Here is a 26,187-nt window from a genome sequence, read left to right as displayed (position 1 = left end):
CGCCGCCTGAGCCGAAACGGCGTTGAGGCCCCCGCCTGCCCGCGGCACTGCCTGCGCACAACTGCCGCAGCCGGAGGAGACGGGGAAGTTGGGAGCGAGCGGCGCTCCGGGTCGGGCCGAGCGGGGCCGCGCCGTTGAGACGGTGCTGGCGGAAGACGGTGAGGGTGGGGCGGGCAGGCGGGGGGGCCCGGGCAGAGAGGGGGGCCCGGCGGCGGCGGTGGTGGCGGCGGCGGAGGAGGACGAGGAGGACCAGCAGCAGGAGCAGCAGCAGCGCGGCCCGGTGCCGGCCGCTATGGACCAGTGCGTGACGGTGGAGCGGGAGCTGGAGAAGGTGCTGCAGAAGTTCTCGGGCTACGGGCAGCTCTGCGAGCGCAGCCTGGAAGAACTCATCCAGTACGCGGGCGGGCTGCGTCGGGAGATCCTCCAGACCGAGAGTACGTGGAGACCCCCCCGTTCCCCACCCCCCCTTCCCTCAGGAAACGGGCCCGGCTCCTTCCTCTGGGTTTAAAAGACCCACAACTTTGGGCCTTTGTGGACTGGGGGATCCCTCCGGGGAGACCCCCCCCCCCCCCCCTCCAGGGAGAGCCGCCCCCCCCCCTCCCCCAGCCCCGGGGCTGAACAGCCCTTTCCCGGCCCCGGGGGGGCTGGTGGTGGTGGTCGTCGTGCTCAGCTTACGGTCCGGCCCCGGGCGCAGGGCCGGTCTCTGCGCGGGGGGAGCAGAGCTGGAGGCCTCCCCCCTCACCCCCCGGGAGTCGGAGTTTTGCGTGCGTTTCTGACAGAGAAAAGTTAAAAGGTAGGAACAGGTATCGGCCCTCGGGCCTTGTGTGGGCTGCTGAAGAGGAGCGTTTGTTCCCTATCAGCAGGTACGGCATGACCCTGGTCAGCGTGTTGGTACCTCCTGCGCCTTTATGTTGAGTTACAATGGGGTTAGTCAGCCCCCGGGGAAATAAACAGCAGGGCTGCCCTGTTTGCTCCCCCCCCTTTAATTCTTTACTTTTTCCTCCTAAGTCACTGTTGTTTTCTTTTGATGTGGCTGGGTTTGGAAGTGTTTTAGGGTAAAGCCACTCTTCAGCAGGAAGTAAACACGGCCTCCTGACTTGACTGTGTTTTACAGCTGATGTTGAGCACTTGCGCAGGCGGGCTAGATGGCCAAAGCGCACTATAAACATGAGATATTTAAACCTTGCGAAATCCCTGAGATGGAGGTAATGCAGTGTTTATCGATGGAGTGGGAGGGAGTGGTGAGACAGCTGAAGTGATTGACCCAAGGCCACGCAGGAAGTGAGTGATGGCTCAGGGATTAAAAATAGGAATTTGCAGTCTCCTGAGCCCAAACTTGAGAGCAAGCTGTGCTATTTCACTGCTTTGCAGAATCTGCTTTTGTTTGGTTCAGAGAAAAATGTGTTTGCGGTAGTCTTGTACAAATATGGGGGCAAAGCTCACTCACAAGTGCGCATAATTCCAGGAACATAAACATGAGTGTAGTAGAGTTGCCGTGTGTGTACACAGCAATTTCCATAGAGAGAAACACGGAACTGCACTTCTTGAGGCATTTATTTGGAACGAAATAACATTTGGTCTTTTTGTCATTGTTTTGAGATGTGTTTCAATAAATCTATTTTATGCTGTTTAAAACAGTTTGGGCTTGCACGTTAAGGACAATCAATAAAATGCATGTCTTCACAAACAGATGCTAACCTTGCCTGGAAAGCTGCAGTGTGACCTTCGTGGTTGTACTGATCTTTGTAGGACTCTGTTGGGCTGTAAAGATTTGTCACTGAGAATCCTGTTGCAGGTCTGGAGCTTTTATTTACTTTTTGTAATAAAATTAAAAGGTTCTAGTGTGCAGTTCCTTCAGGGTCCTCCTTGGGTTTCCCTGCCAGCCTTGGCTTAACAGTTTTTGGGACTGTCCTGTGAAGGCCCTGGACATACTTCTAGGACTTACCAAAAAGTAGTGATGCTGTCCCAGCAGAGTACACCCTAAATTGAGCTTTCTTTTAGTAAGCACTCTAGAATGAAGCCAATATGTTGCTAGTGCACTCTCAAACATCTGGGGAGTCTGTTCAGTTTTGGCATCTGAAAGTAAGGTGTCTTCATAGGTAGCAAAAATTTTTTTTTTCTTCCTTAACATGTTATTTATAACCTTCTAATAAGGACAAGTATTTGCAGCTTTTATATACTGTACCCAGAGTGTTTTTGAAAATTGGTGGAAGTAGTGAAACATCTTAATGTGGAGCTCTGTAATTCAGGGGTATGAACTGCAGAAATGTGCTTGTGTATATCATCTTGAAGGAAGAAAAGAAAAGAAAAATTTGACTGCTGAAGAAGAAGTTAATGCTGTAGGACAAGATGTATGAAAAGGCCTTAAACAGGCAGTGGATATAAAAAGGAAGCGGGTGGAGAAAAAGAAACTGCTAGAAGCTGTTTCAACCTCTAAACTGGTTCTTTTTCTCCACACATACAGTCTCAAAATTCCTTGAGCTGCTTTCTTATTAAAGCAGAAGTACAGAACAGCCCTATGTGAAGGCTGTGAATAGGAAGAAAAAGTTTTTCTTTCTTCCCCTAACGTATCTTGCCTCCTGGAGTAGCTGAGGCATGATTGCATATTCCTGGACAGTATAAATGTGTCTGGCTGAGTAAACTTGGCTTTGGACTCTGTGTGTAGTGTCTGCTCTCTAATATATTTATTTATTTTTTTTAAATTGTGACTGTACACAATACAGGGATAAGCTGTCAGCTTTTGGGAGAGCTGTCTGCAGGCTTTCTTCTGCTGCTTTATTAGAAGAAGCTCATTAATTAAAGTTGAAAGAGATGGGTGCAGAGGGAGAAACTTTTCTGTGATGACTTCGTTGGCTTTTCCTGTGTAGATGTTTTCGTTGCTTTACTGTAGTTGATTTCTGCTACAGTAAGTGTTAGGGGCCAGTAATTCACTTTTTTGCTTGGGGTAAAAACAGTTATGCGTGTAAGCTGTTTGGGTTTTAGCTTAATAGCTTTTCTTGGGGGAAAAAAAGGCTATTAAGAGAGCATATTTTAATCTCTCTTTTTATTGGGGAATGAGTATTTCCATTTCGCTTGTTGCATAATTTCTGACTGATCATTTTGTCTTGGCGAAAGTCATGAGAGTTACTTAAGATCCTTCATGTGATTTTAAGTGTCTGTCATAAAAATTAAATAGCAACCCAGAAATAATGATTATTCTTGAAATAACTTTAGGAAGTGAACTTTATGTAGTACGCCCTATTAGCTGTTTGCCTGGGATGTGATCATTAGCTTCTTGGGACTGGAGGGAGAAAAAAAAATTTTTTTTTTCTTAAAAGCTATGGCTGTTGCAAAATTGTTATTAAAGCTTCCTCAGCCGGGGCTTGTGGGGTTGAATAGGAGCTATTTACTTTTCTAAAGACAAGCTGGTTTTAGTATGTAACAACAGAAGGTTGTTGTCACTGTTGACATCAGCAAGTCAGGAGTTAGGATGCATGAAGGAAGGTATCTAGAATAAGTGGCTGGTAAATTACGACTTACCCCTTAGGATTACAGCTTTTTTCTGGATTTCCTTTGCTCTCTGAGGGATGCTGTTAAGGGTACACTGACAGTTTGCTTTGGGTCTCAGGTTGCTGGTCCTGCAGCAGCAGTTTGATGCACCTGCATTTTGCTTTCCATGAAATACCAGAAACTGGACTCTTAATGTGACGTTGAAACCGAAGGGGTGTTGAAATATGAAATGAGAAAGGAACAAACTTTATGGAAAATGTGGTTGCTTTTTAAATCTTTCTTCTAAAGAGATATTTTGCAGGGGTTATTTTTTCACATGAAGGGTTTGGAGCCGGAATGTTAGGGAAGTGTTTCTGGGCTGCTGTCCTGCTTAAATTAGACTTCCCATGGAGTTGAAGGTTAAGTTTGTGTCCTTAAAGGAAAAATTCTTCATGTAGAATGAAATTTGAGGAAGTAGAGGCCTTCAGAGAATCAAAAGCTGGAAGAAAGGGCTGGAATAAAGCACAAAAAAGTAATTTTTTTCCAGCTGAAGCTTCTGAGTGATACTTGAGTCCAGGCATGAAGGTTGTAAACTGTAAAGTGTGGTGATGTGGTCAGGGGCTTCTAAACCTTTTGTATTTATTGTTTTGCCTGCAGAACAGGTCATACAGCATTGCAGCTGTTGGTTGGACATCAGTTTAAAAATGTCAGTTTCTAGATAATAAATCTTATAACAAGAATGAGTGGATCTGATGTCTGCAGTTGGGTCTTTTACAGGTTGCTTCTCGTCTGTTGAGAATCAGAGACTGGTTGGCTAAACTGTTTAGAGCTGTTTCCACAAGCTGGGAAGCAAGTTGCATAGATCTCAAATGCAAGCAGGGTCTGATACAAGTGGGTAGCTTGCGGGACAAGAATGAATTGGGCTCTTATTAACCCAAATTTTGCTTGCACCTTTTTGAAGTTAAACATGATGTTCTGACCTATCTTCTGGTAACTGTCTAAAAGAAAACTGATCCTGTAGCAGGTTCTGTAGCTTAATATTATAGCCTGTGAGATTTGTCGATTGGGGTGTTTCTTTGAGATGTATTTAGTAATCAGACACATGAGAACTGTCCATTAATTTTTTTAAACTGCTGCACTTGTTCAGTGTTACTGTTCACCCAACTGGATTCCTGATTCCATGGGTGAGCCATGTCCTGTACATCTTCCTTCATTTAAACTGATCTAGCTTTGCAAATACTCTCTAGCTTGCTTTTCTTTCTTTTAATACCATTTCTTGTCTTTATATGTTGTTGCATATGAAGAGATTTAATATTATGATTTGTTTGTAACAAAACTAGTAATTTTCCTCTGTCTTGTCTAGATCAAGATGGAGACTTGTCGGGGACAATTTCACTTGTTATGACACAGTGTTGTAAAAGAATAAAAGACACAGTTCAAAAACTGGCCTCTGATCATAAAGACATTCACAGCAGCGTATCCCGAGTTGGAAAAGCCATTGATAAGGTATTTATATTGTGGTTTGATTGTGTTATTGCATATATTCTGTGATGTGTACTCTGCTTTACAAAATTTGGATTTATACTACAATTAATTAATTCTTCCTGTCAACTACAGAAGCCTAGGCTTGGGGCAGGGGCAACACGGCAGGGTGGGTGTACAGTACTTGGTTTCAGAACTCGTGGCATACAGAGTATTCCTTCTGGGGCAGTTCAGATCTCTTAGTTTCAGAGAGAACGTGCCCTATAGATATTATTAGATTTAGTAATAGTGTATGTTATATCAGTTTAGCTAAATGTTTGTTTCAATATCTGTCTCAATAAAAAAAATACTGGGGTTTATACATATGTATATTGTATTTCTATTTAATTGTTAGTAGCAAATAACTCAAAATGGTATTTTGTTCTAGAAGACTATAAACCAGATTTTTTTAAGACATTTTGTATGTATTTCAGGTGTATTGTCAGTTCTTAGGGCTTAATTTTATAACATGCGGTGTTCTAACAGTGTTCTTAATGTGAGTAAATTTAGCTTCTCATAGTATCTGTGCCTATGCCATAACAAATAATAAGATAGGGTGGCATATCTTTGAAGCTTTGCGTATGAGACATTTTCATATGAAATCCAGGTTCAAGAATAACTGGGATCCAAGTATATTTTTGTAGGTAGATATTAACAATTCTTTGAATTGATGCTAAAACTCCTTTTTTGCAGTAAGTGGTGCCGTATGTATACTTTCAGGCTGTGCTTTTCTCCATCTGTATATTCTTTCACATAAGGTAGTCCTGTATGCAAGGAGTCTTTCAGCTGCTTTTTTGGATATTCCTAAGTGATAGTTTCATATTAGAATATGCTTATGTTGATGGGTCTAAACATTTGGTTTGACATACACCTTATAATCTTACTCAGAAGGACACTAGTAAGTAAGTTTTCATGTGGACAAAGACATTTGCAGCATTACGAAATACTCATTCATCCCTTGGGAGTCTCATTTAAAATTTGTTTAGTAATGATAATCTGTTAAAGGATAAATTAACAGTAGTGCTTTGAAGCAGCAAAGTACACAATACTGTATTATTGGGCAGTACATCTGTGCAAGTTATATTTTTTTACTTATATCTATGACTGATAATCATGGAGAGCTCAAACTTTGTACTAATAGCTTTAATGCAAGCGTCACTGTTATCCAAAGCTTAAGGATGCATCTGTCTCTAATCCTTGCTGCTGCATCTAAACCAATTAACTAGAGTAAAATTCCATCCTTATTACTGGCTTGAAGCCTGAAATAAATTTGTGTAATCTTGTCCTAAGTTTCAAACTTTTCTATTCTACTTTAGCAAGTGGACTTTGTATAGATAAGCCTTCAGGTTTGGCTATACCTTTTTCATTTATATGCTCTGAAAGCAGCTCTAGGTCATGTATAGAGGGTGTGAATATTCAATGGAAATTGGTGGTACTATTTCTTAGAAGCCAAAGAAAGCAACACTTGAAATCTTAATGAAGTTTAGGCTTGAGTCTAATCCCCAAATAGCTGTTTCAGTTGTCGTGTGCATAGTTTTCCCAATGTTGTTTCTGTCCTGCTGTTTCATCTACTATTCTTATTTGAAAAAGGATAGCTGTAAATAAAAAAGTTTTTTTTTTTTACTTTCAAGTGTGTGGTTTTGTAAAACAGTAGAAAGGATACCAGTTTGCTCTGTGCCTGCTGAGCGTCAGAAAGGCTGTTTCAGTGAGGTGTTCAAAAATTAGCTCAACGTGCTGTATTCAGTGTGCTTATTCTGCTGCACTTTCAATCTTGTTTAGTGTCTGTGGTGTTTACAGCAAAAACCTAGAAGCAGTGGGAACTGCAGGAGTGTACCCAGTTCTGCTCATAATGAGGGATGTGTTTCTATGAAGTCCAGAGCATCTGTTAGAATTGTCTCCTTAAATAAGAACTTTGTTGGACCTTTTTAAATGCGGGTAGTTTGAATTTTATTAGTTTTCACTGACTGTAGTATTTTAAAGGAACTACTTTAAAAATGTACCATGTAGTCTTGGCCTGCTTGTCAGATGAATATGTGTAATGTTTAAATCCAGGTGGAATTGAATTCTTCCATGGACATATATATATACACACATATATAATGCGATTTCCCTGTGCTGCTGGAGTATATGCTTGAAACCTGCCAACAAAGTCTTTGTTGGCATGGGAGTCCCATAACCTGTTGAAATTGCCCTCCCCCCATCCCTTCACTATAATATACTTAAGCTTAAACCAGAAGAAGTAATTAAGTGTAATTGGTGTAGTGAATTGATTCTCCACACATTCTGTGCAAAATACTGCTGCTTCCTAAACAAATGCTCATTAGAATTTAAAGAAGCACAGCCCTTGCCCTGATTCATGAGATTTGAATTTTGTTTCTGTTGCATGTAAATCATCATTTATTTTATAGATGGATTAACATCTCTAGAACAATGCTTATGGTCTTCCTAGCTGTATATGCTCAGGCACAGATAAATGTTACTCATTATTTTATTGCCTGACTTGAGATTAGGAAACATGCTAATATTGGTACCAATTTTGTGATGCATCCAAATGACAGCTGTTGTTACAGCTGTTGATTGTACACTCAACAAGCTTCCTACTTGACAAACTTGGATTTTGAAAAAACTTGCTGTATTATCTGCTTGTGGCAAATTTCAGGTTAATTTTTTTTTTTTTTTTCCCCCCTAGTGTTGAGGCATGGTTATATCTATATGTAAAGTTTAGTCTGGTTGGTTTTTAAGCTAGTGTATTCATTGCTTATGGGCGTGCATGGGACCTAGATTGCTCTACCTGCAGAGTTCACTCTGAGAACAGAAGCTCCTAAGCATTTGAAAAACAAGTCCAAGTTAGGAATCACGTTGAAGTCTGAAATGCCAGTATTTTGTGTGTTGCTTTTAGTTAGTTCCTGGAAAGTTTTTCTAATAAGCTAAACCTTTTTTCGTAGTAGTTCTACATGGATTGCATACTTCTGATCCATTAAGGGTTACCCTTTCTTCCAAAGAGTATTTTGCCCTTTGAAAGGAAATGTTTGTGTCCATTTTTTTTCTAGCATTTCTAGCATTTGCTCTGCTTCCAGAACTCAGGTCAGTGTTGCTCAGCAAGTTGTTTTCTGGTAGCTCACTCATCAGTCTCCCTGTAAATCAATCAACTCTTCTGGAATGATTTGAAATCATCTCAAAGCATGTGTGATGGGGGTAGTAAATGTTTTTGTTCTAGCAGCAATCTGTTGTGAGTACTGGTTAAATGCTTTCATTGAGGAGAGTAAGTGGAGTAAATGGTAGCTCTTTCCATTTTCCCCCTGAATTTTAAGCCTCTTTTTAAAGGGCCGGCATTTTAATCCAATCTTTGTTTTGGGAAAGCAAACTTTTACCCTAAGTTAGTGTTTGCTTCATTTAAAAACTTATATTCAGTAAAGGTTTTTAGTTTGTTTTTAGTTTGTTTGTGTATAATTTAATTATGTTACTGTGAAGAATGGGGCTGCATAAATACAGTCTTTGCAAGTTGAGCTCTATCTTATGAACAAACGAATTCAACAGAGAAGGTAAACAAATGTCTTTGTATTCAGGGTCTGAATTCAGAAGAAGGGAGAAGTGCACAAAATAATCTCAACTGGGAAACTGAGGAATAAAACTGGCCTTAATCATAATTTTTTTCATATCATGTTGTTATTAATAACATGGGAGGTTGTGTGTTTATTAAAGTCCATCTTGTGTGTGTGTGTGTGAATCTTGAAGTCCTCAGATTCTAGCAGTTCCCCGTAATGTACTTTACATTGTTATCATCGGTATATTTAGCACATAATAGCCTACATTTTAGTGCTAGGCTTACTAGTTAGGCTTTTAAAAGATTTGTTTCTTCAGAATATTAACTGACACTTCGAAGCTAAAGCCTGAAAAGTACAAAATAATCTTCCTGGAGTTTGTAACTTACAGAATTTATTTCAACTTTTGAAATCTTATTAAAACCCACATGCTATCAGTTAGCATACTGTTAGCATTTAGAAAGCAAAACTGGGTGATGTGTAGTCACCAGCATGTCACGCATGCATGACAGTTATGAAATATGTGAGCCAAAGGCAAGCACTAATTTCTTCTGACATGTGACAGTCACTCACTGTAATATGTGCAGTCAGTTCTTGAAGTTCCTCAGGACCCAGAAAAGGCAGAGCTGTAGAATCCCACGTATAATAAAGACCTCAAAAAATGTTTGGTGTTTTTTTTTTTTTTTTTTTTTTTTTTAAAGAAGTTACTGAAGTGAGAACCTGATGAAGTCTGAGTTGAGTGGAGAGTGGCTGAGGGGGGAGAAAAAAAACTCGAGGTCCTCAGTTTACAGCTCATCTAGGTTGATAAGACTTATCATTGTCACCTTTTGTGGAACTTAAAAAAACATCTAATTTACAGTGGAGTTTTGAAAAGTTTCTCAAGGCTCATAGTTTGTTGTTTCAGAACAAAATGTGGATTTTGTGAAGGAACTAATAAGGTAAGTGGCTTTACCACCTGTGCCCCCAAGCAATGAGAAGGATGTGACAGCATTTAAGGCATAAGTTCAGCTGTAATGGCTGGGAACTGGCCAGAAGAATAGAGTTTCTTCTTACAGGGTTATGTTTGCTAGCACTTAAAATTGCATGAAGAGTAACTTAAAGTTGATTGTTTTTATATTACTGGTGATCCTGCTCCGGAATCTTAAGTAACAAAAGCAAGCTTGTGGGTTCTTAATACTGCTTCTGATACTTCCTTAATGCATTGTCAATGGAATTGTTACCTGCTAGTGGTGTTTGGACAGTGATACCAGAATCCACCATGGTGGTGAACCTTAAAGGCTTCAAAGGGTTGGCACAATTAAGAACAGTATTTAGTTTTCAAGATGCTTAAGTTTTTTCAAGGTACAGCTTAAAGATGAGCAGCATGACAAGGAGTTCATAGGTTAAGAGACCCAAGTGAAAATGTTGCTAAATGTGAGACTTGGAATCGGTGACAATAACTTAAATGCTCATCTTGCTCCATCACCCACCTCTGAAAGATGAAAGAGACAATTGGCTAGCCTAAGGTTTTACTGAAAGTTTGCGAAGAGACCTGAATGAAGTGGTTTTGAAGGCGGCACACACGCAGGGATGAGAAGGCAGCCCCTTTCTCTTGATGACACAGAGCAGCATCAAAGGAGATGTGGAAGTGGCTGATGAAGGACATTAATAAGTTGCGAATAAAAGGAAGACACACTATGAAGCTGAGCTGTGCAGGGTACTCGAAGATCGCTCGTACCGGCTTTGTGTTACTTGCTCTGCCTGCCTCGGCAGAAGCATGGATTTGTGCTAGGTCGCTGTTCCCGTATTGCGCAGGGGTGTCGATTCTCACAGGGCTGCAGCTGAAGCACTGCTATTTTCACTAAAGTTCTGATTTCTGAAGTCATCAGATCAGGCAGCAAGCAATGCACTGACTTCCAGACTCTGTTCCTTTTGCAAGAGATTTGATTTAAGCAATGGGTGAGGATTTTATGAAAATTAACCCGTCTGCCCCAATCATAAAACATGTTAGCAGTTAAAATCCTGTTTAATATCTTGGATTAGAGAAGCATTGCTCTCCCACTGCCAGGAGGCACGATGCCAAGCAGTGCCAAGTGTTACTGAAGAGTCACTGTGACAATATTTTTACTTATTCCTGGAATATGTCTGTAGGCCACTGGCCTAAAAATACACGGCAGTAGGACCATCGGGGTTAGATCTGTAAAAGATCTCTCATCTTCAAAGCTCATCCTGTTGCTGGGATGTTGAGGTCTTCAGAGATTTGAATTTCATTGTTCTTTGGGGGGGGGGGGCGGGGGGGGGCGCGGGGGAAGTGACATTTTCGTTTTTCAGAATTGTCTGCCCTGCCAGCTACGTACAAAGAAAAAAATGAGTTAAAGCTTTTACTTCTAATTTGGTGCACTGTAGTGACAGTGATGCATTGGTATGCTATTTTGATTCTAGTGTAGGTGATTTAGTTTTCTGTTCTCTATGCATTTTCAGTTTTCACATATGGCAAAAGCGTTTTCTGCAGATCCTTCCTTCAAAAACACATCATGGTCTGGAAATCCTTTATTAGTTAACTAGATTTCCAATTTGCTAGCTAGACTTGTAATGTCAGTGTAATTCTGTATAATGAATAGTACTCAGACTTGAAATGAGTCCTTGAACTTGAACAAGCCAAAGAATTTTTTCTCTCCTGTACGCAGGACATAATGAAAACAACTGACAGATACTTTTCACTTTAAACAGGAGGTAACTGAGGGCCAACTGAGTAATAGGCAGAAGACATCAGGGTGGAGATATAGGTGCCCTGTGTAACTAAAGAAAAATTACGTGGGATGATTTGTTCTAGCCTATTGACTGTTAATTTGTACATTTCAGAATTTTGACTCTGACATCAGCAGTGTGGGGATCGATGGGTGCTGGCAGGCTGACAGCCAGCGAATCCTCAATGAGGTGATGGTGGAGCACTTCTTCCGTCAGGGGATGCTGGATGTAGCTGAGGAACTTTGTCAGGTAATGATAAGTGTGGATGTTTAATGTTATCCACCGTGGAGAGTTGTGCTTCGTGTTTGTGTCCTTATTTGAATGTTCCAGGTGAATATTTAAACTGTCAGAAAAACAGTGGTTTAATCCTGTTGTTTCTTATGCTTTAACTAAAAACTGCCCTTTTTTTCCCCCCCCTCAGGAATCTGGTCTATCAATAGATCAAAGTCAAAAAGAACCATTTGTGGAGTTAAATCGAATATTGGAAGCATTAAAAGTGAGAGTTTTGAGACCTGCACTAGAGTGAGTCTACTCAGTTTTTCCTGCCTTTTTTTGAACACTTTTAACAAATCCTTAGTTTTTCACATCAAGTATTGTCTTTAGTATATTTTGACATGTCCCCGTTTGTCCTTTGCGAGCTCTGGTTACTGAATGAATCCCTTCCTGGTTTTGTCCCCTCTGTGTCCCTTCCTATGGGCAGTCCTTAACTAAGGGTCTCTTTCTCTGATTTAAGAATTAACTTGAATAATTTGTGATGCTGATTTAAAGTTTTGGGAAGAAACATCGCTTGGAGAAACAGTTGTGTGCCATGACAATACCTAGTCTTACAGTGAATCAGTAGTGAACCTTATTTTAAAAGGTCCAATTATGAAGGGTACCAGGACTTACAAAAGGTGTTGTGGACCACCAAGTCTTTTTAGGTTCATGAAGCCTTTGAAGTGAGCAGAAATTGACTCAGGATCGAAGTTCTTGCTTTTCCTCAAGTCACTCTCCCTTTTCAGATAAGGAACCACAGAGTGGGAAGAGGGAGTGAAAGGATAGGTGTGTGCTTTGCTGCTGCCAGGTAGCTGTTGATTAATGCTGGGTGAGAGGTGAGTTGCTGCTGGGAGCCTGGACTGACAGTGAGATCTGTTAGTGAGATTTCTTCTGAACAAACCAATTCAGTTAATGCAAGTCAGTGGATAATGCTGAACGCTCAGGTGAAAACCAAGTCTGGGAGTATCTGAGATCTATCAATCAACCTCAGACCAGCATAGTTCCTTGACCTTACAACATTAGATGTGTAAGCTGGTGCTAAGAGTGACAGTGAGGAGGAAAGGTGATGAAATGTCTCATGAGCTACTGCTTTATGATTTACAGTAGTGGGTATGTAACTGCACAGTACCATTTCTGAATAGCTTTTATTTTAAAAATAAGACAACCCCAAACAAATCCTCAGCCTGGGTTTTCTTTTTTTTCTTCCTTTTTTGCAAGTTGCAAGAACTTTGGTAGGCTTAGGTTGGTCTCAGAAGTAAAGAAAACAAAAAAACCCAACACAAAACCCCAAAAACAAACAAAAAGACCCTAAACCAGCTTTGAAGTGATATTTTAAAAATAGAAACAATGAAACCAAAGCAAATTCAAAATTTCTGTGTTTCATTCCAGAGCATAATTCATATACTTAAGATACCTAAGTATAGTTTTATATTAACAAAGGTTTTCTTTTCAGTTTAATGTGAACCAAAGCAGGTATGTCAATTCAGAGCTTATTGGCATCTAAACCAAGTGCAGAGATACTCTGATATTCGAATTGTGGTGTTCATAAACTAAATCCTGGATTATGCCTCAGGGTCATGTGGATTTTGACCTAAATAGTTGGTCTTTGAATATAGTTGCTCAGGTGGTTTATTGCTATTGAACTGGCTAATTGCAGGGAAGCAATACTGAAATGCCTGGTGTCACCACTGAAACAGGATTTATTGTCAGCTACACCACGTATTCTTGTAGTTCAAGTAGTAACATAGCTGTTGTGAAAAATACTCTCAGAGGAACAGTAACTTGCTTTTAATGTCAATTCACTTGAAGTCACTACATTCATTTTAGTTGCAGTTTGCTAGGCCTTATGCCTTACTTACTGCTCCTCAGTTGTATCTTGTAGTTCCTGCAATGTGTTAAATATTTTCCAAACAAAGGAGAAGGCATGGTCCTTCAAAGGAGCTCTTATTACGAGGACAGCTGAATGGGCACAGAATAGGGTGTATTGTTAGCAGTTTATATGCTGGTCTCCCTCCCCCACCCTGTCTCATTTTTAAATAATGTTTATTCTGTTTAAACTCTTCAGTGCAAAAGCTGTCTGCTTCTCTTTGTATGCTGGGTCCTTCTTTATAGTGAAGCCTATGTAAAAAACATGGTGGCTAGTGAGGATGATCAAAATGTGGCAAATTTACACAGTTTAGGGGGTAACCAGTGTCTTAAATGCCCAGGTATCACACAGAACTGCTGACACTAGTGAAGATATTTCCCATATTATTTCCTAGGAGACTTGGGTGTTCAGGAGAAGGGATAGAAACCGCTCCTGGAGGGACTGCCGTTGTGTGAGAGGGGCTTGGAGGGGTGGCGCTGTGCTCTTTGGATGAAAAGCCGATGAATGGCTAAAACTTGCATTAGTAAAAACAGCTTTAGGGGTGCATAAAAGCAGTTCCAAACTGGCCCATTCTAGGGTTAGGCTACTGACAGTGGTGTTGAAGCAGAAAGAGGTATTTCACAAGGATAATTAATTACAGCCTCACAAACCAGGAAGGGGAGGATAGCAGGGTTTACTCATGCAAAATTGCGGAAGGTTGGGATGAAAACAATAACCAGTCTCTCTGGCTCTGTCAGTGCTCGGCTTAAGTCAGTGTTGGAAATGAAGCAAACATGGGTGGCTCCTGGTCACTGCTATGGAAAAGGAGCTGTCGGGTGGACTTCTTGAAAATATTTTCAAAGCCCTGCTGTGGTGATAGAGGAAAAGTTAGTATTTATAGCTGGTTAAAAAAAAAAAAGAAAAGACCCTAACATTAGTTTTTTCAGATTTTCTTACTAATACATATTCTAACATGTAAAAATACTATACTTCAGAATTAAACATAGTATGACTGGCCATACCATTTTTCTTTTTTTATGCGGTGTGTAACGTGACTTTGTATATGGCCAGCCTGGCCCTGCACCCTAAACTGTGTAATCTTTACCTCCACAGGATCCTGTTAATTTCCAGTGACTCTTCTCATTGTGCTTTGGTGATGGGGGAGGGAAATCTGTAGGTTCTTTCTGGGCAGATTCTGGCCCTTGTGAGCTCAGGTGGGTCTCCATGTGAAGGTCTGGTGGGAATGACTTGCAGGTTCAAAGCTTTTGACTGTAATCTCCTAGGGAAGAGATACTGTCTTCTATCTGTAAAGCAGCAAGGTGCGCAGGTCCTGGTATTTGCTGGGACCTTTGGGGTATGGTTTAAATTTAATTTAAACTTTGCTAGGCTTTGTGAAATTCATTTTAACTAAATTCCATGTGGGAGCTAGAAGAGAGCTCTGTGTACCTGTGGTTTGAATGGTATAATGTAAACTTCAAAAAATTCAGATGGATTTGAGTCTTGAAAGTGAAAACACTCTGAAAGTATTATTTTGAGAGGAGGCAGGAAGATAGGCGCTGCAATTACTAATGGTATTGGACAGTGGTGGAGAATATGTGGGTTGAATGTTTTAAACCTCACTTGCTGGGTTTTTGTCTTTCCATTGGAAGTAGGAACAGCATGTGCTAGACCAAACACCTCAGGCCTTGCTTCTGTGGCTGCTTTCTTCTGATACAAATCTGTGCTGCCACTCAAAGAGCTAAAAATGGAAAGCCTGCCTAAAAGCTAATTTGGAAAAAATAGACTTGATCTCAGCAAGATGGAGTACCGCAAGAAGCAAATATTGGCAGGGAGAGGATGAAGGCTTTTTTGATGCAAAACGGATTAATACCTTATTAATGGGACTGTGGACTAGTCTTATTGTTTATTGAGAACAGGTTTTTTGTCTTTCAGCTGCTTATTAGGCTGTCACTGTTAACTTCAGGCTCTTGTTTTCTTAGTTGCGAGTGAGCTTTATTGTCACTATACCTGACTTAAACCGTGGACTGTGGTCATAAAACAAACTCAACAAAAGGCACACACACACCCCCCAAACCAACCTAACCACCCACCCATCATTACCCTTCCCTCCCAGTGGAGCTTACAGTGTTGACAGTTTTCTGAGGCTGCTCATCTGAAACTGCTTGAAATTAGGAACAGTAGGGCTCGTTCTTAGTTCAAAGGCTGCATTTTTCACTGTTTCCTACTGAAAAGTTACTGCTGTCATTACAAAGGCTTGCCAGTAAAGTCAGACTCCTGACACTTTCACCACAACAAATTGAAAGTAGATACTTGCTCATTAACACTGCATCTTAATGTAGAAGGCTAACTTGCATTGGAAAGCTTTACCAGTGCTGTAAGAATGCTTAATTTTCTTATTTTAGTATTGGTTGAAAAGAACAGAAGCCTCGCATACCCTTTCTTTTTAAGGAATGGAGGCTACCTCAGTTCGTTGCTGAAAAGTGAAAAGCTCTTTGCATAATGGGGCCCCCACAGTGAAAATGGTATAACTAATTAACGCTAATGAGAAACAGATGTACTGAAGAACATTGTAACTTGAAGTTCTTAAGAGAAAGATTGGATTGGCTTAGGCATGACTGAATTAAGGAATAAAAACCAAAAACCCAAATCCAAACCCAACCCACAAAAACGCAAGAAAGGGATGGAGAAGATCTAAATAATAAAGTAACGTTTTATGAAATGTGTTGAAAATTCCAGTTCACTTTACTTGTTGTGTGTTTAAGAATTCTTATATGTTATTTAGGAGCCACATATTAGTGTTGTCGTGGTAAATGAGACCCAGAAAGTGAGGAATATTTTTATTGTCCAAGTTGAAAATGACACCAAAGGCAAAGTTTAAACAGGGTAAAGTGTGATAATTAAACTGATTTCCCTTCCCCCTATCCCCTATTTTAAGGTCTTGATAATGTCTTATTTTTGAGGCCCCCATAGATGCACTTACCCTCTCCAGGGCAACACGTATATGCAAATAAACATAGTGGCTTAGAGAAAATGTTTGAATGGAGAAGCTGGAAAATATGTTCTTGAAAGGCTTGGTCAAACTTCTTCAACATGCAGCTGAAGACTATCTGTAATTGTTAAGATTGAGTGGTATTAATCCAAATACAGTAGATTCTAGCTATTTCTGTCTTATATTGTGCCTAATTCAGTCTTTCCTTCCAGCCAGTGGGTGCTGGAATTTTGCAGAGGTTAACCTGTACAGCAGCATCAGAAATACCATCATTCACATGTTGTGCACCCTGTGTAGCTCCGTTACTTGTAAAGGGTCTTGCCATTTTCCATGCTCTGTATAGCCTCTGAGAAGTTCAGGGAACAGGCATATTCTCCTTGAAATAGATGGTTGATAATTGTAATAATTTCATATGGTGTAGGCTGACATTTATTACCCTTGTGTGTGTCACATCCGTCCTATTGTACCTCCTTGTTTCTTCTAGGTGGGCGGTATCCAACAGAGAAATGCTTATGGCACAGAATAGTTCGTTGGAATTTAAACTACACAGATTATATTTCATTAGTTTGTTGATGGGTGGAACAGCAAATCAAAGAGAAGCACTTCAGTATGCGAAAAACTTCCAGCCTTTTGCCCTAAATCATCAGAAAGGTAAGTGTTTTGTCTTATTAAGGGGATTTAAAGCACCTTGATGTGGCACCTTGTAGTAAAATACAAGTCATGTTCCAAATGTGGTTTACTCCATTATTTTTGTTTTGTTAGAGGCTTCTTATTTTTTTCTTTAACGTGTATAACCTGAACACCTAGAATTTGAATTAACTCCTTTGTTTGCTTTTGGTTTTTTTTTGTTAAAGAGGGCACAAAATTATATTTTAATATGTCTGTGCATTTGCTTAAATGTAGGGGTTTGGCTCTTTAAATAATACATAGATTACATCTAGAATAGGTCTGCTGCCAGGGTAAAGTGTTAAAAATGCACGGAAGTGTTCTTGGTATAGTCATCTGCTATTTTCAGCTGCGTGGGGTAATACAAAGAGAAATGAAACTTCTGAAAAATTTGTAATACATGAGTTAAGTGAACCATCCCAAACTGAATGCAGTAAAGCCTAATGATTAGGGTACTGTATTTGTCAGAAAGCTTAAAGAAAAGTAAAACTGTTCAAAGGAAAATTAACCGGCAGCATGGTGTGCTTGTAAGGGGCAGATGACACCCCCACCCCCCCCATCTGTCCATAGCCTGTGGACATCTGTCCTGTGATGGCTATAACTGTATTTTGTGAAGGTGAGGATGTGTATTATTAATTTGGTATGTCTGCCTGTTTTCTATGTAAAAGCTAAACCTGTAGATACTAGCTTTCATTTGTAGTGTAAAATAACTAATTGTTCCTGATCCCTTGCAGATATTCAGGTTCTGATGGGCAGCCTGGTGTATCTGCGGCAAGGTATAGAGAATTCTCCGTACGTTCATCTGTTAGATGCAAACCAGTGGGCGGACATCTGTGATATCTTTACAAGAGATGCCTGCGCTCTTCTGGGTCTGTCGGTTGAATCACCTCTCAGTGTTAGGTATGCTGGTTTTCACTTACACAGTGTTTTGGTTTCTGTTTCTTGTTCAGGACAAAATAAATGGCTTTTGAGAAGTAGTCTCATCTAGCGTCTATTAAATAAAGAGTACAGTTACAATTGGCCCTAACAAGATTTGGAAAGATTAGAAATCGGAGGTTCTTGTGTGCTCTGCTTTATTCTGCACCTTGGCAGTTCAAGAGGAAGCATTTGTGGATGGTATTTGGCTTCCATAGTTTAGGCATTGCTGTGAAAGATGAGGATGGCAATCAGCCAGACTTTGCCCCACAGCAAGTGTATGAAAACTGTCCCTGCTGTTTAACTGAAAAATACCCAAAACTGTGGCTGTGATTCTGTTGGCATTTGATCATCTTGGGTTTTAATCCACACATTACTTTACCTGTCTTCTCCTTAGAAGAATGCTTATGAGTTATGTAGTGATTTCAGCTGCTAAAATTGTTTGCTGGACCTCATTTGCAAAGAAGAGAGGCACTTTAAAGCTCAGTAGCTAATCTGACAAAATGCAGATCTGTAGGAGGCTGTTGGAAGTGTGAAGAAAAAAAACCAACGTAATCTCCTTCTAGCTACTCTGAAGATAAAACAGATTAGCTGATGTTTAGCCTTTGGATGTCAATTCCCCCCAATACACTAACGTGATGTTCTCATTTTCATTTCAGAGATTAAGTAAAAAAATCATATGTATCTTTCTAGGCTAGATTTGGTACTTAGCATAAGCTTAATTACCTCTTTTTTAGTGGTTTTTTGTTGTTTGTTTTGTTTGGCTTTTTTATTGTTTACATTTTATTATTACTAGACTTCTGTGCTTAGTTTAGAGTTCTTAAATTGTCAAACCTTCTGCTTCTCATGTTTGCACCTCTGTCACAAAATACAACAGAAGCAACAAAGGGAGCACTTTCAGATTGTCTTTCTACAACAAACATTACAAATTTCAGTTTGTAGGTTTTAAAGATATCTAAAAGTTCTGTCCCTTTTTTGTTTTTCGTCTTTTTCCTGTTTCAGTCAAACTAACAGCAGCCCTTTACATTTTAATTGCTCACACACTGACGCTGCAATGGGATTTTCAGTGCAAAGAGCTGAGAGATTTTCAGTGAAGTTGGATAATCCCTGTTAGTGATGTTTGGATTGGTTGGGTGCTTGTTTTGTGCCTGGTGTGAAATCAGTTGCACTGAAATATATTTACTGTATAGGTGGTATCGATATTCTTGTCATAAATGAGACTGTTCTAAACTGGTGTGACCTTTGAGTGCTGCAAATCCTTTAGAAATTAAACCAGCTTGAAGTTAAATCCCTGCTGTAAAATATATTACTTTCTAGAATGTGAGTAGCGATCCCTTTTTTTTAAGGCTGATTTGGCTTCTCCAGTATTTATCTAATCCTGTACAGGCCTTGTGGTCTGAGTTACTGAGTAGAGTCAGTGGGAGGACTCTTGGTGTATTAAGGAGGTTGCGGTTCAGGGCCTTGGAGGACTACAGGACACCATTTGAATTTACTATTTACTTCAGTTGTTATACTCTTAAAGGGTTCTTCCGGAGATGTTTTCAGACAGAACCATTAAAGCCTTAATGCTTTTATTTCTACAAATACTATTTGTCTAAACTTTCCACATGGTTTACACAAGTTACACTCAGGGCCAAAATAATCAAAAAGCAAAGCGTAAGGATTAAAATAGCCAGTTGAAGGTGAGGAATATGATTTTTTTTTTTTTTATAGCTTAGGCAAGAGATCCATAGGTTTCAGGCACGTCTCTCCCTCCTAAGTAAACTAGCCAGAATGTTCCTGCAGAAACATGAAAACAAAGTATCTGGAGGGGCACAGTGGAGAGGAAAGTCATGACTTCTGTAGATAATAAAATTTGCACAAATAGTAAAATAATCTGCCAAAAAAACCAGAGCTGGTCAAATCCTGTTTCTGTTGCTACTGATTTCCAGGCCTATATTATTGCCATGAGATTTAAATCCATCAAAACATCTGTTGATTTGTGGAAACTCAGTGTCATACTTTCTTTTGTAATGTAGTAAAATATTTCAAAATAATGTGGTAAGTTCTGGTAATGGGTGACTCCCAGAGCAGGCTGAACTGTTGGGACACTGACTTTGGTCAGTTCTATACTGACATTCTTGTTACAGGCTGTGGTTTTCCTTCCTTTGCTTGCCTTCCAATGTTTTTTTCTACATTTCTTTTCTTGAATTAAGGCAAAGGTGGAAAGACATGTTTCTTTACATGGTAATTGCATATAATTAAAGGTTTATGGGTTGTGTGTGTGTTACATGGAAACTCTTAAGCTGCATGTACTCTTCCATGATTGAGAGCAACTACCTGTATAAGCTAACATGACATCTTCCTCCTGTACAGCTCAAAATTAAAGTAGGTGGTACAGAAAATCAATTCATTATAAGACTCGGAGCAGGGATTAACAGTAGTTTTCAGTCTAGAATACAGTACGTAAGGGCCCTAGCCTAAGGCACAGAGTAACTGAAAACGTGCCCTAAAACTCCTTCTTGTTATACTTGAAGGGAGCTTAGAAGTACAGACAAGAACTGAATGAAGTAGTACAACATTCTTGTGTCCCATTTAACATTTAAAGTAGAAATACAAAAAAAAGCTGGTTTCCAGACAGGCACCTTACGTTAACATTTCCTTTTTCTGCAGTTTTTCAGCAGGTTGTGTAGCATTACCAGCTCTAATTAATATCAAGGCAGTTATTGAACAAAGGCAATGCACGGGTGTTTGGAACCAGAAGGATGAGCTACCGGTGAGTTGATGCTGAGCTATCCCAGGGCAGATTTCTAATGACAGATGCTGTTTTCAGGTTTCTTTTGCACTGAATGTTAAAGATGTTAGATGTGGCCACCAGCTCTGGGGCTCGGGGCTTCCTACTATGCAGAGACCCTGGGGGTCTCCATCCCAGCCCAACGGGTGTACCTGCTGCTTTCCTGTTTGTAGGTTCAACCAGTAGCAAAGCTGTACATGAATTGCAAACACTCGCCCACGCACGCACACAAAGGACGCTGATACGACTGGCTGCACAGGCTACCACAGATGAGGCGTTGCCTTCAGCAGCACCCATATACAGGACTGGCATAGAACATAAGTGTAGACAGCCAAGATCCCATCGTCCTCTTTGGCTGGTAAAGATTAAAATTCACTGGTGAAAGCACACACACACCCCAATCTAGATTCATAAGCAAAATGCATGCTCATGAACCCTCAAATACTGGCATGGCCCTTCTGGCCCCTTTTATATCCCTTTCTGGCCATTCTTCCTCAATCCCCTTTCCTTGCACTTTCCTCCTGCAGTTCATATAGTTCTACTGACCCCTTCTCCTCAGAGACCCTCAGTTTTGCATTCTGACCTGTTGCAAAGTCCAGGTTTTGTTGCAGTTTCTTCATGACCTATCAGTTAGTCTGACTGGCAAGGTTGGTTTTTATTGTCTCTGTTATGCTTGTCAGGTTTGTGTATCTTGGTTTTGTTTCTTGCTCCCCCCCCTTCACTTGTTACCCCTTTTTGCAATGAAAAGGTTTTTGATCAAATGACCTTAACAAAACAGATGCTCTCACCTTCTGCTTAACCTTACAGTGAATGTATGAGATGTTTCTATATAACTGGAAGGGCAATGCATCCCACTGAGTAACATTAACTTCCTCTAGCTAAGCTTGAGTTCTGTCCATGGGCTGCTTTGCATTGATGCTTTGTCAGGCAGATAGGAGATGAAAAAATTAGTGCTACATCTGGGGACATGGGAACTGAATTGGTCTGAATCCAGTGCGTTATGTTTCCAGCCCAACTTATTTGTATCAGTTGAAATAAAGTTCAGTTGTTATGAAACCCCAGTTTCTCTTTATAGCTGTTATTACGTGTGGGCAGCTCTCCAGTGGCCTGCTCCTGATTTGGAAAGAAAACCTATTTAGTGCGAACTGGTCGTGAACTGAGTTAGCCTCTTTGATTGTAGCTGGAAGAGATTTATTTATAGTGTAGGCATGTGTGTTGAGTTTCTCCTGGCTATGATTTCTGTAACACTGAGAGTGTAACCTCCAAGTGTGACGGATTCATGCCCTGTGTCCAGACAAGAATGGTTAGCTCGGGAGCATTTGGGAATAATTGCTGTCAGATGCAGATCAGTTAATAATATGTACATTCATCCTTGCATAGACCTTGTTTAGACCCCTCTAAACTGAAGGGTTTCTAGTGTGTACTGCTAAGGCAGTATGGGGATGGGCAGCCTTATTTTGATCATGCAGAGACAGAGATTAAGTAGCGTGATAAGATTATGTTGTCAGATTTTATTGAAGGTTAAACATGTCAAAATTCAGTACTGGTCAGAACGAGTTGCTTCCAGTACAGAAGCTGTGATTTTTTGCAGTTCTCAGTCGATTCCTGAAGTTACAGATCTGTTCTTATCTGTAAGATGTCCCTTCCTGAAATCATTTTATCCTGATGGCAAAAGCTGCGCTGTACCAGTGTCTTCTGTGTTGGTACTGAAAACTAATTATTCTGATACACTTTGTTATTGACACGACATGTAGGTGTTGGGAGAGTCTTTCAATAAGCTATAGAACATTAACATAATCCAAGAGTTTTTCTTCACAACACCCCTCCTACCCCACCCTCCCAATAAGATCTGTTTTGTGAACCACTCTGGAAATCACTGGCTAGGAAATACAGAAAGTCTTGTTGGGTCATCAGCTCAGTTTGCCTGCCAGGGCATAGATCTGCACTGAAATATCCGCTTGTTCCTTGGCAGAATACTCTGCTGCTTTGGGGATGGGGAGAAGCAACATAAATCACCATTTTAGGATCACAATTAAGTATTTTTGGCTGGGGAATTGTCAGGCATGCACACAATAGGTTTTGCTGCCTTCATGGCTGAATTGTGAAATCCGTTAAGTAAAGGCCATGACCAAAAGGGATAATTGTCTGGAAATGTAGTTTTCCAAGATAAGTTGCTATGTAAATTTCTTTCACAGATTGAAGTGGACCTTGGTAAAAAGTGCTGGTATCATTCGATATTTGCCTGTCCCATTCTTCGTCAGCAAACAACAGATAATAATCCACCTATGAAGTTAGTCTGTGGTCATATTATATCAAGAGATGCTCTGAATAAAATGTTTAATGGCAGCAAGTAAGTACCATTCTTTTATTTCAAGCAACATACAGACAAGGACAAATCTTAAGACTTGAATACTGTGTTTTGGGGAAACTGAGTCCATAATTGGTGGAAGGTTGTTAATCCTGGAGAATGACTTGAAAGCCAGATAAAGCTGGGTTGATGCACTGGAGAAAAGCGTAGTAAACCCTCTGATGTTGTAGATAGTGAGATTAAGTGAAGGAATGCAATGAGCAAAATAATTTTCCAAGTTTTAAGTACCGTTGTGTTGTCTTAACTTCAAAACAGAGGCTTTTACGCACACAGGTTTTTTTGTTGGGAGAAAGGTTAGTAATGCATGAAACATCCCTTAAAAATAACCTCTGGGGGAAATAAGGCTTAGTAACTGAGGAGTTAGTTGAATTATCACTGTGGAAATACTCCTTAGATATCAGTGGGGTGCCTACAGGCTGTTGGGAAGGAGGAAATGGGATAGAATGAGCTATACAGATTTACTGGAAGAAGAACCAGTGGTAATTTGGACTGAACATATGCAGCTTCAGTGGAGGCTGTCAGCTTAATTTAGAGCTGTAAGTTGTTCTGTAAAATCCAGTGTGAAAATAAGGGATGCCATGAATGAAAATGTCAAGTGATGTTTACAATTTTTGCCCTGTTAGAAAAGCCTACAGGTATGCCTTCGTGGGTGACTGTAGACATTTAAGTCAGTAAACTTGCTGTTGCATTATTTCTGTACCTGATCGCTTACTCCTGGTGCATTCATTGATCAGCTTTAGTGACAGCACAGCTCTGACAATATTAACCTGGGGGGGTAGGGCAGGGGGCGAGGACAAAGGTCCAAACATAGAGATGGGGAAAAATGGATCAGTGCTAGAAGAAATATTGTAAGCAGGTAGAATCATATCAGCAGAGACCTCAGTAAGGAAGCCAGGCTGACCTCTTCAGTCATAGGCTGCAGGAGCTGATTTAGGTGGGTTGTAAAATCAGGGCATTTTGGGAATCAGACAGTAAACTGCACTGGATACCAAGGAAGTCAAAATGCAAGCTACTAGCCTATTTTAAAATGACTAAGTGCAATAAACTAATTCAGAAGTAGAAATAATAAATTAATCCTGAAGAGTAATTTCTTTAATAATTCGAGGAGTGTGTGGGTGAAAGGTGAGGAAGAATATAAATAGAAGAAAAAGCATGGTAAGGTCTCTTACAGCTGCTAAAAGTGACTTTTAATGGAGCCAAGTAAAACATTACAGTTTAAGAGTAATTTGATGCTATGGGGAGGGGGAAAAGTGGAAGGACTGTCAGTGCAAAGTCGATACGTTTAATGCTCAATTGTCGCATGTTACCACTATTGTAACACGTTGTCTTTGTCCCCAGATTAAAATGCCCCTATTGTCCGATGGAACAGAGCCCTGGAGATGCGAAACAGATATTTTTCTGAAGAAAAGTTTCATTATGCAGTTTGTAAGTGACACTCTGGATTTCAGGTGCATTTCAGGAGAATTAAAACACACTTGTTCCGTTTTATGCAGCAGACTGAGGACTCCTATGTTTGTATAAGCTAATGCTACAGAAACTTTGCCAACATTTAGTATATACATACCAAGTGGAAATGCTACAGAAATATTATTACCATAGGGCTTTACTATACTCTTGGTCTCCATACCTGATCAAGTTACTACACCAGCAGTTGTCATTCAATGCAGGTTTTTGTACTTAACTATATGGTGACTTTTGACTTTTTACTTTTTAAAAGCAGAAATTGATCACCCCCATTTGTTTAATATTTTTCCTGCTATTATTCTATCATTCTATTGATAACTGTCACCTTAGAGAATGTTTGTGGAAAAAGTTTTATTTCCTGTAATGTGTACATAATTAAAGGTAAATACTTCAGAAAAAAAAGTTTGATAAATCAAATAGTGGTTATAAAACTAATTTGTATTTTTTTCGCTGAAAAAGCTGTGATATATGCTGAGTTTCTTTCAAACATTTTTTTCAACTTTTACATAGAATTCAAAATAAATGTGCATATATATAAAGTATATAAAATATATAGCCCCAAGGGGCTACCTGTTAAAATCCATCGCTAATTTATAAGGGTGATGTGTGGCTAAATTACTACTGGAGCAGACAGGGAATAGGAAATCCTGTTCCTTTGGTTTCACCATCAAGAAGTGGTTGTGTAAGAGAACATTCAATAAATTCTGAAGTGGAAACGCTTTTAGCCGATGACATTTGTTCTCTGGCCTTTGTAGTCATGTTCTTTGAACTTTGTATTCAGGATTAGGCTATAAATGTCATGTTGCTGTATAGTTTAATAGTCATTATAGTGTGCTATTTATAAACAGTTATCAAAACCAAATAAATTGTAGAAGTATTCATTGTTAAATGGGGGAAAAGCATGTTCTGATGCAATCTACTGATCATGACTCTGCACTTGGCAGAACTGGGCCCTACATCAGATATTAGGAGGTAGCAAGTTTCCTGTAGCTTGAGAACACTTTGCTTCTAGCCTTGTTTTTGTAGTAGAATATTGCTGCCATTGCCACTTTTTCTGCTAAATTTGTCATATTGTTGACTAGGTAAATTTGTACTCATAAACGAGATGTAGATCATGGCAGTTCAATCTTTTCTAGTGTGCATATATTTGTATTTATTGCACTGTCCTATAGTAGGGCAAGCAGCCATAAGGCATGCAGAGCTACATGTAAAATTATATTTCTGTATTGTGTAGTTAAAAAAAAAAACCAACCCCCAAGCTTATATGGTTGAATACTGACACACTGGTTGAATGCACTAGCACAATGCACTACAGAGAAGACCGTCTTTGAGAAATCTACACCTTTTGAATTTGTATGTCACCTGACTTGAGAGACTGAGTTGGACTCTTACCGGATCAGTGACAACGGACAACCCTAAAGAGACATTAAAAGGAGCAAGTCAAGACACACAAATTTTAAACTTTAAATGTGTTTGATACATGTGAAAAATACAGGTGTGTGATTTTCTGCAAAAAAAATGTATTCACACTGAGTTCAAAACAGCCGCGTTACCAGGTGGTAAAATCAACAATAAACGGGTGAGGATATTATTTTCCATGTAGGTTTCCTAGTCTTGCTGAAATTGCTTTTAATCTTTTCTTTGGAGCAGAAT

General features: G+C 39.9%; 1 protein-coding gene across 1 annotated transcript; it reads left to right on the top strand.

Annotated features, from left to right (window-relative positions):
- Positions 1 to 77: 77 nt before the first annotated feature.
- RMND5A (required for meiotic nuclear division 5 homolog A) lies at positions 78 to 26,125 on the top strand. The gene is made up of 9 exons (XM_040591511.1): positions 78 to 434; positions 4,832 to 4,974; positions 11,373 to 11,507; positions 11,680 to 11,780; positions 16,833 to 16,999; positions 17,749 to 17,914; positions 20,582 to 20,684; positions 22,898 to 23,052; positions 24,409 to 26,125. Exons 1-9 carry the CDS (start codon positions 293 to 295, stop codon positions 24,470 to 24,472), a joined length of 1,176 nt encoding a protein of 391 aa, XP_040447445.1. The 5' UTR covers positions 78 to 292; the 3' UTR covers positions 24,473 to 26,125.
- Positions 26,126 to 26,187: the final 62 nt, after the last annotated feature.

Source organism: Falco naumanni, chromosome 1, assembly GCF_017639655.2.
Source record: "Falco naumanni isolate bFalNau1 chromosome 1, bFalNau1.pat, whole genome shotgun sequence".
NCBI classification, from domain to species: Eukaryota; Metazoa; Chordata; class Aves; order Falconiformes; family Falconidae; genus Falco; species Falco naumanni.
The sequence above is the reverse complement of the archived record's forward strand: the minus strand, read 5'-3'. Positions and strand labels throughout refer to the sequence as shown.